The sequence below is a fragment of the Ursus americanus genome, chromosome 30, assembly GCF_024610735.1.
Source record: "Ursus americanus isolate L20-20 chromosome 30, mUrsAme1.1.p, whole genome shotgun sequence".
Taxonomy (NCBI): domain Eukaryota; kingdom Metazoa; phylum Chordata; class Mammalia; order Carnivora; family Ursidae; genus Ursus; species Ursus americanus.
Genome location: NC_142156.1, coordinates 27,499,536 through 27,514,769, shown reverse-complemented (window position 1 = coordinate 27,514,769; position 15,234 = coordinate 27,499,536). Strand labels below are relative to the sequence as shown.

General features: G+C 37.4%; 1 protein-coding gene across 6 annotated transcripts in view; it reads right to left on the bottom strand.

Moving 5' to 3' along the window:
- LOC123803610 (nucleoporin SEH1) overlaps positions 1-15,234 on the bottom strand; it is a 168,763-nt gene that overhangs the window by 71,332 nt on the left and 82,197 nt on the right. For all 6 annotated transcript variants that reach the window (XR_015722365.1, XM_087857493.1, XM_045815208.2 and 3 more), the window contains 5 exons: positions 11,021-11,387; positions 10,471-10,614; positions 4,155-4,219; positions 3,513-3,722; positions 1,375-1,501 (listed from right to left, as the gene is read on the bottom strand). Coding sequence is in view for 5 of the 6 variants with exons in the window: in XM_087857493.1 (XP_087713619.1) it covers positions 1,375-1,501; positions 3,513-3,722; positions 4,155-4,219; positions 10,471-10,614; positions 11,021-11,387 (913 nt within the window). In the remaining variant the exon portion in view is untranslated. The remainder of the gene's footprint in view (positions 1-1,374; positions 1,502-3,512; positions 3,723-4,154; positions 4,220-10,470; positions 10,615-11,020; positions 11,388-15,234) is intronic.

The window sequence follows — 15,234 nt, the reverse complement described above, 5'->3', positions numbered from 1 at the left end:
TAGGACAAAGGATCAGAGCTCTGTTACTTTGATTTTGCCAAGTTTAAACTTTGAAGAAGACTGTGGATTTTATTTTTATTTTATTTTTTTTTTTTAAAGATTTTATTTATTTATGTGACAGAGAGACAGCCAGCGAGAGAGGGAACACAGCAGGCGAGTGAGAGAGGAAGAAGCAGGTTCCTAGCGGAGGAGCCCGATGTGGGACTCGATCCCGGAACGCCGGGATCGCGCCCTGAGCCGAAGGCAGACGCTTTAACGACTGCGCTACCCAGGCGCCCCAAGACTGTGGATTTTAATCTCTCCCTTTTAAATACTGACAAACTCATTTAATATTTTCAGCTTTAAACATTTCACAAATATACAGTAAGCTGATTTAAAAATAAGTACTTCTTGGGGCACCTGGGTGGCTCAGTTGGTTGAGCACCCAACTCTTGGTTTCAGCTCAGGTCATGATCTCAGGGTTGTGAGATCAAGCCCCACAAGGGGCTCCCCACTGAGTGTGGACCCTGCTTGAGATACTCTCTCTCTCCCTTTCTCTCTGTCCCTCCCTCACTGCTCACGAACGCACACTCTCTAAAAATAAATAAAAATAAAAATGAGTCCCTCTTTACGATAATAGAAAATCAACTGATTTTATAGATAGCCCCTTTATGTCAACTCCTCTATTAGATATAGGCTCTTTAAGGACCGGAGCATATATTGTACAATTTTATATATGTAGCACCAGGCACTGTACTAACAAAAAGCAGCTGTTCAATAATTGTATGTTATTATCAAAAAAGTCTGATTTTAAATATTTATCACGGAGGGCGCCTGGATGGCTCAGTTGGTTAAGCATCCAACTCTTGATTTTGTCCCAGATCATGATCTCAAGGTCGTGAGATTGAGCCCCACATCAGGCTCCATGCTCAGCAGGGAGTCTGCTGGAGATTCTCTCTCCTTCTACCGCTCACCGCCCCAAGATAAATGAATAAATCTTTAAAAAAATATTTATCATGGATATTTATTATAGACAATCATAGTCCAAATCTCAAAATACCTTTTTAACCAAAAGTCTACCTAAATATAATAATAATAACTACAGTTCATTAACTCAGTAGTTAAATAGGCCAAAATTAACTAGCACATTTGAACAAATTATATTTCATTTACTTTGGTTTTTTACTAAAGGATTTAGATGGATTTTGGCTGACTTGTTTTCACTTTCAACTAACAAGGCAATGTGGGTTATATAAGAATAAAATCTGTAACCAATACTGAAAAATTCAAAACAATACATACATTTTTCACTCATAAGAACATGATCACATAACCACTAACTTACAGGTCAAAAAAAAAAAAGGTTACTAAAAACTCCTTCTTTTAATCTATTACCTGAAAATATATCATGGTTAAGATGAGCCACTTCTTTTTCCAAATTACTTCTTGATACATCAGATTTTCTTATGAGAGCAACAGGTTCTCTCTTCTCTGGTGATCTAATAAAATAACCAAACGATGGCTACAAAATAAACATGTGAATTATTTCCTTAATTTTTAACTGCTCTGAGAAATTCTAGACTATTTTATCCTACTATGGGTAACCTAAATTACTTCAACAAAATCATGGCTCTTTTCATTTAAACTCAAATAACTAGAGATGAACTTTAAAAGTCTAGTTTTATTTCCTTACTGCTATATTCAATCATCAAAACTAATACAGTCAAATAAGCTGCTCTTCCTAAGAAATCCAAATTCAAACCACCCAGAAAAGACATTTCGTTCCTTCAGTAATTATTAAGCAGCTACTGTTATCAGGCACTGTTAATCATCAGTGTGACATATCAATGAGAAAAAAGATAAAATGTCCTGCCTTCTTAAAACTTATAAGGGCATTTATTTTATACAATACATCCTCAAAAATCTGTATTAAGATTAGGTATGTTCCTAGCACTTGGATGAAAGTGTTAAGGAGCAGGGAATCCCACTTGTCTTTCTTATACAACTTTGACATGACAGACCTGAAATGTAAATTCATTAAATGTATTCAATTTTCGGTTGATCTTCCCTTGATCCAGCAACTTGAATGCAAGTAACATTTCATAACTAAACCATGATCCATGCTTTGTTTGTTGAGTAAGGAATTCATTTATTCTTCAACTTCTCTCATAATGTCAAAATCCCAATCAATTCAGGCAGGAAAATCTGTCTCTCCTTAGCACTTATTTTCATTTTTTAATTCACTGCACAGACAGGAATGTATAGGGATAGGATGTGTCAGGGAACCCCAACATCATCACTTCTCTTCAACACTGCTCTGAGGTGTAATCAGGTAGGTCAGTCAAAGAAATCGAAGGTATCAAAATCAGTTCAGTTTCAAATTTAAGTTCTGTATATTGACTTTGAGTTCTAATACCATGGCTATTATTTCAAATTACATTTAGTGAAATACAGTTTTAATACCACTCTCTCCAATAACCCAACTTCTTATATGGAATTTATCAAGTCTTTTGACCCTACCTCCAAAAGAAATCTTGAATCCTTGATTTTTTCTGTGTCTGTACTATCATTCTAGACCCCAGCCTTCACCACATCTCTTCCCATGTACTAAGCCTCTCTGCCTGCTGCTATTCCTCCTTTTGGTTCACTGCCCCTCTCCATCCAGGTTCCATATACAGTAGCATCATGTCACACATGGAGATGGAGCTGGCACCACGACAAAGTTGCTCCCTGCCTCCAAGCACTTCTTCCCAATTAATCTCAGAATCCAAGTTCTACAAGGACCCCTCATGATCTGGTTCTGGTCTTCTTCTACCATTGAATCATCCTACCCTCTCTCCCTGTCTCCATTTACATGAACTCCCCTGGCCTGCTTTCTGTTCACTCTACTTTCCACCTCCAAGCCTCCACATCAATGGTCCCCCTTTGCTGGGAACACTCTGCCTGCAGCTCTTCTGGCAGCCTCCTCCTTCCCATCATTTAGGTCCCAGTTCAATGCCATCTCCTCAGAGGTTGCCCTGACCACCACAGCTTAAAGCAACTCCTCAGCATTATTCATAGAAACTACTAGTATTGCTTATGTTTTCAAACTTTTACCTGTATTGCAACTTATTAAACCAAAACTTTCCTATATTTCAAAACATGTTTTCAGGTAAGAGGTTAAAAAAAATCAATCTTCGAATTCTTGCCATCAACCAATGATATAACAATTAGTCTTGGTGCTAAATGCTTTGTGTGTCCCATCACACTTAACTCTTATGAAACCCTATAAAATAGCACTCCATTTTAAAAAATTGGAAAATTAAGGCTAGAGGAGTTAAATAAGTTGTTCCATCGCACAGAGTTAGTTAGAAGACAGAACTGGGACTGAAGTCAGAGTCTGACCGACTATAAAACCTAAGCTGTCTACCACAATTCTGTCATGTCCCAATTCTGTCCTGCTGTAAAGATACTATGTTGTAGCTAATACCATCGTAACATGCAAAATATAAAGGCTGGTGAATTCAACCACTTCTAGCACATATTATACTTACTCTTTTCACATTGTAACCACCACCAAGGCAACCAAGAGCTTCAGATCTTTGAGCAAAGAACTCTCCTAAAGATAGGCGTAAATAACTGGCATCATCTTTGTCCAAATCTGATGTGCTAAGTGATTTCCTCAACAAATTGTAATTAATTGAAGTTCCCCAAGACGTATCCCCTAGTGCAGCTGAAGTGTTCTGGGCATCTATATTTTCTTCCTAGGGAGAAAGTTATTGTTTCATTTTATTTCCCCAGCAAGGCTTCTTTCTGTTCTTCTAATATGCAAAAATAAGAAAATTTAACTAAGAAAATTTAAACATTTTGATTTTTAAAAAATTAGGACAAATTCAAGCTTAAGCAGCTAATAATAAGGTAATGAACATATTCAATTTGTTTAAATAGCATTACTTCCTTTTAAAACATGGTTAAAAACTATGGAAAGATCTCTAAAGCCTATTAAGGTGATTCTAAGTGAACTGAACATTACTTTAGTATGTCGGTTATTTTTTAATTAATAATTGAGAGTATGAATGAAAAAGAAATTGTGTAAACATGAGAAAACAAGATATAATTCTATACAAACTATGTATCTATCCAGAAAGAATATAGGCAAAATTTTAAACTTTGGTTAATGCCAATAAAATACAAACCTGCATAAATTGATGCTCTTTATTAAATTCTTCTTCATCTTGATCAATCAAATCCAGTGCTTCAGCTTAAAAAAGAGTTTGTATAATTAAATTATACTAATGCTTAATTACAAACTAGCAGATATTTAAAACTTAGCTAGTTAGGAAAATGAAACACTAAAAAAAGTAATTGAGAAAAGTATATGAAAGTTTCATCATACAAGTGAGGCATCTGTTCTAAGTACCTAAGTCTCTGGTTCTCAAACTTCTGGTAATGAATACTCTACTACTATTGATTTTATCAGTAACTAACTTGTCCTAACTTACTAAAGGGCTTTACAATGTAAGCTTTTTATTTGTAAAAGATTCACATTAATTTTAGCTTTTGAAAATTTTGGCACAACTGATCTAAGGTACTCACCCATGAATACCTGTGAAATTTCATCTGGAACCATCATAACAAGAAGTCACTCTGTAAACTTGTTGTGAAGAGGTCTGCTGGGGTGCCCACCACCTGTTTGCCCAGGACTGTCTCACTTTTAGAAAGGTAAATCCCACATCCCAGCAAACCACACAGCCTTGGACAAACTAAGAGAAAGGTCATCCAACATCTGCCCTCAAAGTTCCTACTGAGCAACTCAGTTCACCTTAGGAAAACGAATGGGCCTGGACACCTTCAACTTCTAAGCCAAAGCCACAAACTAAAATGCCTCAGAGGCCCGAGGGGGATGAGCAGAAAGGACCAGGTGTGACACAACAGCGAGGGGTGGGATAGTGGCAAACTAGAAAGCACATGATCCCGCTCAAGGTATTAGAATCAAAAAGAATTTTAAACATGTTGACTCATCAGAAAGTCTGCAGGCTCTCTGCTTGCCTGTTACCCATTCTGGGCCTCTGCCTAGTATGTTAGGAGACTGGCTGAAACGGGAAGTTGCATGCAACCCAAAAAGACAGTCTACCATGGCCCAAACAAGAGAGGTGTCCCCCACTCTCATTAGTCCATCAGAAGCTAATCAGATCCACACTGCCCTTTTGGAAACCCTTATAGTTCAACATTAATATCTTGAGACACATAATGAGAACAGAAATAGAATATTTCCAATCAGGAAAAACAGAACACCAGAGATAGCTCAGATCCTTACTTGTTAGGATAGTGGGGGTTCTTTAGCTTGTGAACCCATCATTTCTTCATAAATACATCCTTAACCTAGAGGTCTATGAATGGCATCAGGAGAACAATGAAACTCTCAAAATCACATGAAAAATACAATCTTTCACATAAAAATTTTTCTATGAGGATTTTCTGTGGTGCCCATGACTCAAAGTATGTTAAAAGCCATTGCCCTAAAATGTGAAAGTATCAGCCAACCAAACCTAACAGCCAAGGGAGGGGAAGTAGGAAATCAGACCACTAAGAAGATGACCCAGAAAAACTTAATTTACTTCACTGTGTTAAATATCGAATGTTTTTCTGGGGCACCTGGGTGGCTCAGTCGGTTAAGTGGCTGCTTTTGGCTCGGGTCGTGGTATCAGGATCTTGAGATTGAGCCCCCACATCGGGCTCTCTGCTCAATGGGGAGTCTGCTTCTCACTCTCCCTCTATATTCTCCCCCCCTCTCAAATAAATAAAGAAAATCTTTTTAAAAAATCAAATGTCTTTCAAAACATTAACTCAACAGTTCCAACTGCTATTTATTACATTCTTAAGTATTTTTTTTCTCTGAACTATAACAGATTCTTCAATTAAAGAAAAATCTACAGTAATACTACTACCTTGTATGCTCATCAGAAATCAGTCAGCAATCATGAGAAAGAAGAACTTCAGTTTTATGAGAATCTATACCCAATTCTTTGCCAAATCTAAAGCAGTCCTTTCAAGTATCTCCTGAATGTTTCAGATGTTAAATTTTGAAGCAGGCCACATACCCCAGTCCCCCAGCCATGTTTAAATCCTAGGCCATAAGCAGCAGTGATATAGTGACTCGGATGGATGGAGCTGTGAGAGAAGGGCAACGCAGAAATGGGGGAGACGGCGTCATATCTCTTTATTTTCTGAATAAAGTTTGTTAAGTAGATAAATTTTCATTTTGAATGAATCTGACATTATGAAATTACACCTTGGTCCAACCTTTCTCTTCTGAATTATCTCTTACATTTAAAAAATTCCCTTCCCCCTTCCTATAAAAATGCTTCCCCTGCATTCATGCTCGCCTGACACTGATTTTCCTTGACCTAGTTCATCCTTTCTTTCCTTCCATCACACTTTTTCCACAGTATTCCATAATGGTTTTCCCCATTTTTTTCACCACTCATCCTTTCCAACCTGGCCATTGTTCATTCCCTAACCACAAGGACGGTTTCATTAAACTTCTTCTTTTATATATTTTATTTTTCCTTTAATAGTAACACACCTATGTAGTTCAAAATGCAAAGGTACACATATGTGTATCATGCTTCAACAAAGAGTTTTTAGAAGTTAACCAAAGACATAAAAGGGAATATGGCACTGAAAAGTCTCCCCCTCATCCCTGACCCTATATCCCATATCTCCAAAAGCAAACAATATATAAAGTACCCCTGAAATCCCAATTTGAACCTATTTGATTTTTGAGTTCAGTAGCTAGGGATTCCTGCAATCCATTTCTTTCTCTTTTAAAAAAATCTTTGCACCATATGTGTTTATAAATATATGTGTCTCTTCCCCCCTTCCACTTTTTTACATAAATGTCAGAATATTTTATATGCTTTTCTATGTCTTAGAATTTAAACAATTTATTTTAGTGATTATTCCATATTAGTACCTGAAGAGCCTCTTTCCCTTAATGACCACAGTGTATTTTCCTTGTATGGACGTACCTTATTTAATGAGTTCCCTATTTTGTACATCCACATTGCTTCCAACCTTTTGTTATCATAAAAAGTATGTATCACATACCACTTCTGCAGGCATATCTGAAGAATAAATTCCCAGCAGAACCCCCTGGTTACAGGGTGTGTACATTCGTAATTTTGCTGGATGCTGTAATACTGCTCTACCTAGACCCTGTGCCATAAAGTACAATACCTATTTCCTTCACATTTTTGCCAACACAGTTTTATTACCAAACTACTGGATCACTGCCAGTGAAATAATGGAAACATAGTATCATGGATTGGTTTCTTTCCATGAATAAGTTCCATGAATTTATTTTTGAACATTTAACAACCATTTTCATTTCCATTTCTCTGAACTGTTTATATCTTTTGCCTAATTCTACACTGAGAAGCTGTTTTTTTTTTTCTTATTGTTTATTAGAACTATTTACACATTAGGAAAATGGGCCCTTAACCTGTAACATGAATTGCAAATATTTTTTCTCAGTCTGATCACTAATTTTTAAAAACTGTTTACCAAAGCATAATATACATATGAGAAGTATTTATGTGTTCAACTCAATGAACACATTTGTGTGGCCAGATCCACACCCTAGATCAAGAAAGAGCACTTTGCTAGCACCCCCAAAAGGCTACTCAAGCTTCCTTCCCGTTACTACAAGCCCATCAGAGGGTAACCAGTATCCTTACTTCTTACTCCACAGAGCAAGGTACATTTTGAAATATGTACAAATAGATTTATATTGCATGTACTCTTACTCTGCTTATTTCATTCAATATACTTGTGAAATTCGTCCCCACTGTTACAAGTAGCTACACATCATTCGTTCCCATTGCTACAAAGCATTCCAATGTGTGAATAAACACAATCCATTCTATCATTAATGAGAATTTGGGAGTTTCTAATTTGGAGTTAATCACATACTGCTGCTATAACTATTTTAGTCTTGTGGTGAAGAATACATCTATACTCTGGGTATATATTCTGGTGCAAAATTACTCGGCCCTAAAGTATGAAGTTCATAAAGTTTACCACCAAAAGCTCCTGCTAGACAAGTTTCCAAAATGGTTCTATCACTTTATTCGCCCACCAGTTACATGTAGGAATTCCATGACCATTGAGTTTTTTAAGTGACACTCAATATCCACTGTCCCGTCTGTACCCTCTTGCTCTTTCTAAATCGAGATATCATTGAACAAGCTCGAACGGTAACTTAATTTTCAGTTTCTGGCTCCCATTTCCCACCTCAAAACACAATCATTCAAAATTCTACAATTTCTCCTGATTTTGCCATCTCAGTTCATGGTATTGCCATTTTCTCAAGTAACTCAGACCACTAACCTCAATCTCTTCTTGCCTCTCTATTTACTGAAATCCAGCCACCAAATCCTAACCGTTGTATTTCCAGGTCTTTCATTATCTAATTGCTTTTTGTTCTCACTGCGACACCTAGATTTCTACAATATCTTAAGGAATCTCCCAATCAACCGACCGTCAGTGCCAGAGACAACTCACAAAGGAAGTTGGACAATGAAGTCTGTAGTGGCTCCCTATTGCTCACCACACAAGCCTCAACTCTGACATGGTAGTTAAAGCTCAACCCACTTCTGGCCCTACTCTACTTCTCCAGCTTCACCTCCTCACCTTTTACTACTCTCCTCTTCCCATACCTTGTCATAAATGCTAGCTACATTGGACTATTTACCATTCTCAAAACACACCCAGACTTCCTCATTTCATTCTTTCATGGGGTTTTCTATCCATTTGGAATTTCTCATGCCCTCAAATTCTTACCTCAAAAGCCACCTCCTATGTGAAATCCGTGTCACCCACTCACACAAAAGTTGTTTTTCCTCTAAACTCCAAAACCATTTGGTTTGTGTCTCTTACGATGCTGATTGTTGTTTTATTCTTGGCTGATCCCCCTTAGCTGATGGACAATTTCTTAGGCGCTGGAAAATACCTTATTTGTCTCTACCTGCCACATCATTAGATGTTCAGGAGGAGCTTAGTACAAGTAGCAGTTAGAGTAACTTCTTCCTGTGGCATGTTCTGAGCCTGTTAAGAATAAGACTACACTTGGGGCACCTGGGTGGCACAGCGGTTAAGCATCTGCCTTCGGCTCAGGGCGTGATCCCGGCCTTCTGGGATCGAGCCCCACATCAGGCTCCTCCGCTGGGAGCCTGCTTCTTCCTCTCCCACTCCCCCTGCTTGTGTTCCCTCTCTCGCTGGCTGTCTCTGTCTCTGTCAAATAAATAAATAAAATCTTAAAAAAAAAAAAAAAAAAGAATAAGACTAGGCTTGACAGGCCACTGAATGCCCTTCCCTGTGGCAGGTTTAGAGGTGCTCGGAACTGGAGGCCTTGGTGGCACAGCATCACCACAGACTAAGGCTCAAAATGCAATTTGTTCCGCAGACTTAAACCAGTTTTTCCTTTCACTGTCAGAGATTCTGCTAATCACCAAACCTAGCTGATATTCCTAATGCTCTCATCCTTTGAGATTTATCTTTTCTGTCACTTTTCTTCCATCATTCTCACATTTCTTAGGTTTTATCCCAAAATGGATTGGATTTTGTAATTGCTCATGTATCAGAATAGTTCTTTTGCTCAGGACATTATTTTAAAAGTGAGAACATGGGGTGGCACAGTGGTTAGGGAGTCTGCCTTTGGCTCAGGGCGTGATCCCGGCGTTACGGGATTGAGCCCCACATCAGGCTCTTCCGCTATGAGCCTGCTTCTTTCTCTCCCGCTCCCCCTGCTTGTGTTCCCTCTCTCGCTGGCTGTCTCTATCTCTGTCGAATAAATAAATAACATCTTAAAAAAAATAATAAAATAAAATAAAAGTGAGAACATACAGCCTGAGGTCCCTTCCAACTGCAATATGAAGGTTCTAAACTGATGTAAAAGAATGATAGTCTGACTGTCCTTGCTTAAGGAAAAGGCTCAGCTCATTCTGCAATGATTAGCACTAACTCAAGCCTTTGTTCCTATAAAAACTACTAATAAGCTCAGTATTACACATGACGCTTAAACGACATGGGTTTGAACTACACAGGTCCACTTAACACAGATTTATTTTTTTTTTTTATAAATAAAGTACTATGAATGTATTCTCTCCCTTATGATTTTCTTAACTTTCTCCTCTCTCTAGCTCATCCTACTATAAGAATACAGTATATAACACATGCAACATACAAAACAGATGTTAACTGTTTATGCTATCGCTTAAGGCTTCTGGTAAACAGTAGGCTGTAAGTATTTAAGATTTTGGGGAGTCAAAAGTTATATGCAGATCTTGAAATATGCAAGGAGTTGGTGCCCCTTATCCCCCACATTGTTCAAAGTTCAAATGTATACTCCAAAAGTGATTTGATGTGGCTAACCAATATATGCACAGTAATCTCAGAACACCATCAAAAACAATGAAAATGGTATGATAAAGTGGTTATCAATACACTTACAACCAGATCTGAAGTCTTCATTCATCTCGTCAGTTAGAGACATATTTAAAACTTGTTCTTTATTAAAAGATGTATAATATGCAAGGTCAGTGACCCATCTGCCCTCTTCATTTTGATAGACCACACTTTGTGGTAGCTCCGTTTCTAAAAAATTCAAAAAATATCCAATGACTTTTAAAACAAAAATGATATAATATTCTTAAATAATTTTACTTAGTTGACTTATCTTAGATCAACAGTACTAAAATCTACCCAAAACTAGTTAGAAAAAAGAAAATCCATTCCCACAAAAGAAAAGTTCTCTAATGGTGGATAAGCCAGCTATACCCAGTAAAAATCTATAATGGAGAACCAGGGGCAAAAAGAAAAGAAAACTAAGACTTAGAGTAGTACATTTCCACTAGATCTGTGAATAAACATACAATTTCTAATCCACAAAACACAAAATTTTAATATAAAATATTGGGCAAGTTCCACTTAAAAATATACTCTACTCAAAGTATATAAACATTTTATATGTTACTTTTATTTTTTAAAAAAACCTACTTACGCTCTTTACTCTTTTCAATGGACTTGGACCTGTAATATTCACATGTTCGCCTTTCACTAGTTGGTGACCGAAGACTTTCAGTGGAATTAATTTCAACGTCACTAATAGGCTTCAAAGATGCTATGTCCACGTATTTTTGAATGGACACTTTAGGAGTTTCAGTGGCTAAACATGTATCCACGGACAAAACTGTTTCTGAATCAGACGCCAAATGCTTATTTTGATGAAGAGACCCAGCCTCCAGCTTCAAAGGGTCCATTAAGTCAAAATCACCTTTATTAGCATTTGTGTCATGAAAATAAACAGGGTTAAGTTTCGCATTAGTAGCCCGGAAAGTCTTCACAGGAACTTCTTCTCTTGCACTTTCCTTTAAAAATGCATAACAGAGCAGCCATAAGTTTTGTTTTTCATAACTTATCCCAAAACTTTATGGGAAAAAATTATGTAGTAGACACAAATGATTATTATATGAAGCATGAGACTATACAGTATTCACTCTACTCTTTTAAACTATATATGAACCAATTTTAAGCAATATACCAAAACCAAAATTTATAATGTGGCCATTACAAACATTTATCAACAGATTCAGATATCAAAAGTGGGTCCAATATGTTCATCATATTACAGGATGTAAGAAATGTCAGTTTAACTTTTGTAATTACCACTAAAACTCTCTACAAGGATGGCAAGCCCATTAATGTAACCTAACTCATAAAATTAATATGACTAACATCCCTTGAAAACAGATATATTAATTCCTTTCAGAATTGATCCCATTTACAATTACACCAAAAAACCATCAGATACCTAGGAATAAACCTAACCAAAGAGGTAAAAGTAAAAGATCTGTACTCTGAAAACTACAGAACACTTATGGAAGGAATTGAAGAGGACACAAAGAAATGGAAAAGCGTTCCATGCTCATGGGCTGGAAGAACAAATGTTGTTAAAATGTCTATACCACCCAGTGCAATCTACACACTTAATAATCCCTATCAAAATATCACTAGCATTGTTCACAGAGCTAGAACAAACAATCGTAAAATTTATATGGAAGCACAAAAGACCCCAAGTAGCCAAAGCAATCATGAAAAAGAAAAACAAAGCTGGAGGCATCACAATTCCAGACTTCAAGCTATATTACAAAGCTCCAGGCTATATCACAAAATCCAGACAGTATGGTACTGGCACAAAAACAGATGCATAGATCGATGGAACAGAACAGAAAACCCAGAAATGGACCCACAACTCTATGGTCAACTAATCTTTGACAAAGGAGGAAAGAATATCCAATGGAAAAAAGACAGTCTCTTCAACAAATGGTGTTGGGAAAACTGGACAGCAACATGCAGAAGAATGAAACTGGACCACTCTCTCACACCATATACAAAAGTAAACCCAAGAGGGATGAAAGACCTGAATGTGAGACAGGAAACCATCAAAATCCTAGAGGAGAACATAGGCAGCAACATCTCCGGCCTCAGTCGCAGCAACTTCTCACTAGACACATTAGGGAAGGGACACGAGGGAAACAAAAGCAAAAATGAACTACTGGGACTTCTTCGAGATAGGAAGCTTCTGCACAACGAGGGAAACAATCAACAAAACTAAAAGGTAGCCTACAAAACGGGAGAAGATATTTGCAAACAACATATCTGATAAAGGGCTAGTATCCAAAATCTATAAGGAACTTATCAAACTCAACTCCCAAAAACCAAATATTCCAGTTAAGAAATGGGCAGAAGACACGAATAGACTTTTTCCCAAAGAAGGCGTCCAGATGGCTAACAGACATGAAAAGATGCTCCACATCACTCATCATCAGGGAAATACAAATCAAAACCCAGATGAGATACCACCTCACACCTGTCAGAATGGCTAAAATTAACAACACAGGAGACAACAGATGCTGGCAAGGATGCGGAGAAAGGGGAACCCCCCTACACTGTTGGTGGGAATGCAAACTTGTGCAGCCACTCTGGAAAACAGTGTAGAGGTTCCTCAAAAAGTTAAAATAGAGGGGCGCTTGGGTGGCTCAGTCAGTTAAGCCCAACTCTTGATTTCGGCTCAGGTGACGATCTCACAGTTATGGGACTGAGCCCCGCATCAGGCTCCATCCATGCTCAGTATGGAGTCTGCTTGAGATTCTCTCTTATCCTCTGCCTCTGCCCCCTCCCCATATTCACGCTGTCTCTTAAAATAAATAAAATCTTTGGAAAAAAAGTTAAAAATAGAACTACCCTATAACGCAGCAATTACACTACTAGGTATATACCCAAAGGACTAGGTATATGCCCAAAAATACAGATTCAAAGGTGTACATGCACCCAATGTTTATAGTAGCATTACCAACAACACTCAAACTATGGAAAGAGCTCAAGTGTCCATCGACTGATAAATGGATATAGAAGATGTGGTACATATTATTTACACACACACACACACACACACACACACACACACACACACACAGAGGAATATTACTCAGCCATCAAAAAGAATGAAATCTTGCCATTTGCAATGACATGGATGAAGCTAGAGTATTATGCTAAGTGAAATAAGTCAGAGAAAGACAAATACCATATGATTTCACTCATATGTGGAATTCAGGAAACAAAACAGATGAACATATGAGAACAGGGAAAAGGGGGGGGGAAGCAAACCATAAGAGCCTCTTAACGATAGAGAAAAAACAGGGTTGCTGGAGGGAGGTGGTTGGGTGGGTGGGCCAAATGGGTGATGGGTATTAAGGCGGGCACTTATTATGATAAGCACTGGGTGTTATATGAAAGTGATAAATCACTGCATTCTACTCCTGAAACCAATATCACACTATACGTTAACTAACTAGAATTTAAATACAGACTTGGAAAAAAAACCCAAAATACCTTTTTAGCAGGAGTAAAACAGCATATACTACAGAGGCCCATGAGATGTCCCATAACAACTGCATCAGACATGGCAAATTAAGCCAGCACCTCAAAACCACGCTCTTCAGCATACTTTCCCAATTGGCATTTCTTATTCTTTCCTAGAATAACAACTGCTGAAAAAGGGCCCAAGTGCCTAGAAAACTCTTCTCAGACATTCAGCTACCATCATAATTTCAAGTGCCAATAAAGCCTGTAAGAGTCGTCTTTTCTGTTATAAGATGTATGATGACAAAAACAGCCTTACAGCCAATGATCTTTAAAGTTAAAATACTTTTAAAAGCAGGTAGTTCTACATAAAAGAAAAGATGCTGACTTTGAAAAAAAGTCATTGGTTTAAATCCTAGTGCCAGCATTTATTAACTGAGTGATCTTCCAGTAATATTATACAGAAAATAAATCTACATCCTAACTTGTATCAAAATAAATCTCAGATGGCTTAAACATTTAAATGCAAAAGTTCTAGAAGAAAATACAGATGAGTAGTTTTATACTCTTTAGTAGATAACATCTATCTGTAACACTCTTGTGGGTTAAAAATTTCCCAGTCTTAACCCCAGGTCCTTGTGACCTTATTTGGAAGCAGGGTCTTTGCGGATGTAATTAAGTTAAGGATCATGAAATAGAATCATCCTGGATTTTGAATGGGCCTTTAACCCAATGAGTCATGTCCTTATAAGAGAAAAAAGATTTAGCAGGACACAGAGACACTGAAGATGGAGGCAAATATTCAAATAATACTGACACAAGCTAAGGAAAACCAGGAGCTACTAGATGCTGGAAGAGGCAAGAAAGGAGCCTTTGGAGGGAGCTTAGCCCTTCCAATACCTTGATTTACAACTTTTGGCCTCTAGAGCTGTGAGAATAAATTTCTGCTCTTGCAGGCTACCAAACGTTTGTAACTTGTTCCGGCAGCCCTAGGAAACAAATACAAACAATAAAGCCTAAAATGCATAAGGATTGGGAGAGGGAAGGCCATCTGAAGACACAGAGAGAAAAAGGCCATCTATAAGGCAGAGAGAGAAGGACAAGGAGAAACCAACACTGCTGAAACCTCAATCTGACTTTTCTAGAAGTGTAAGAAAATAAATTTCTACTGTTTATTTACTGTAAGTAAATAAATAAAATGTGTAAGAATCAAAATACCTCAACATAGAAAGCTTATAAAAACAATAAAATACGAATATTCCAACAGAAAAAAAAGACAAGGAAACAAAGTTATGCCATTTAAAAACAGAACTATTTTTCATATAGAATACTAGCAAACATTAAAAAGAACCA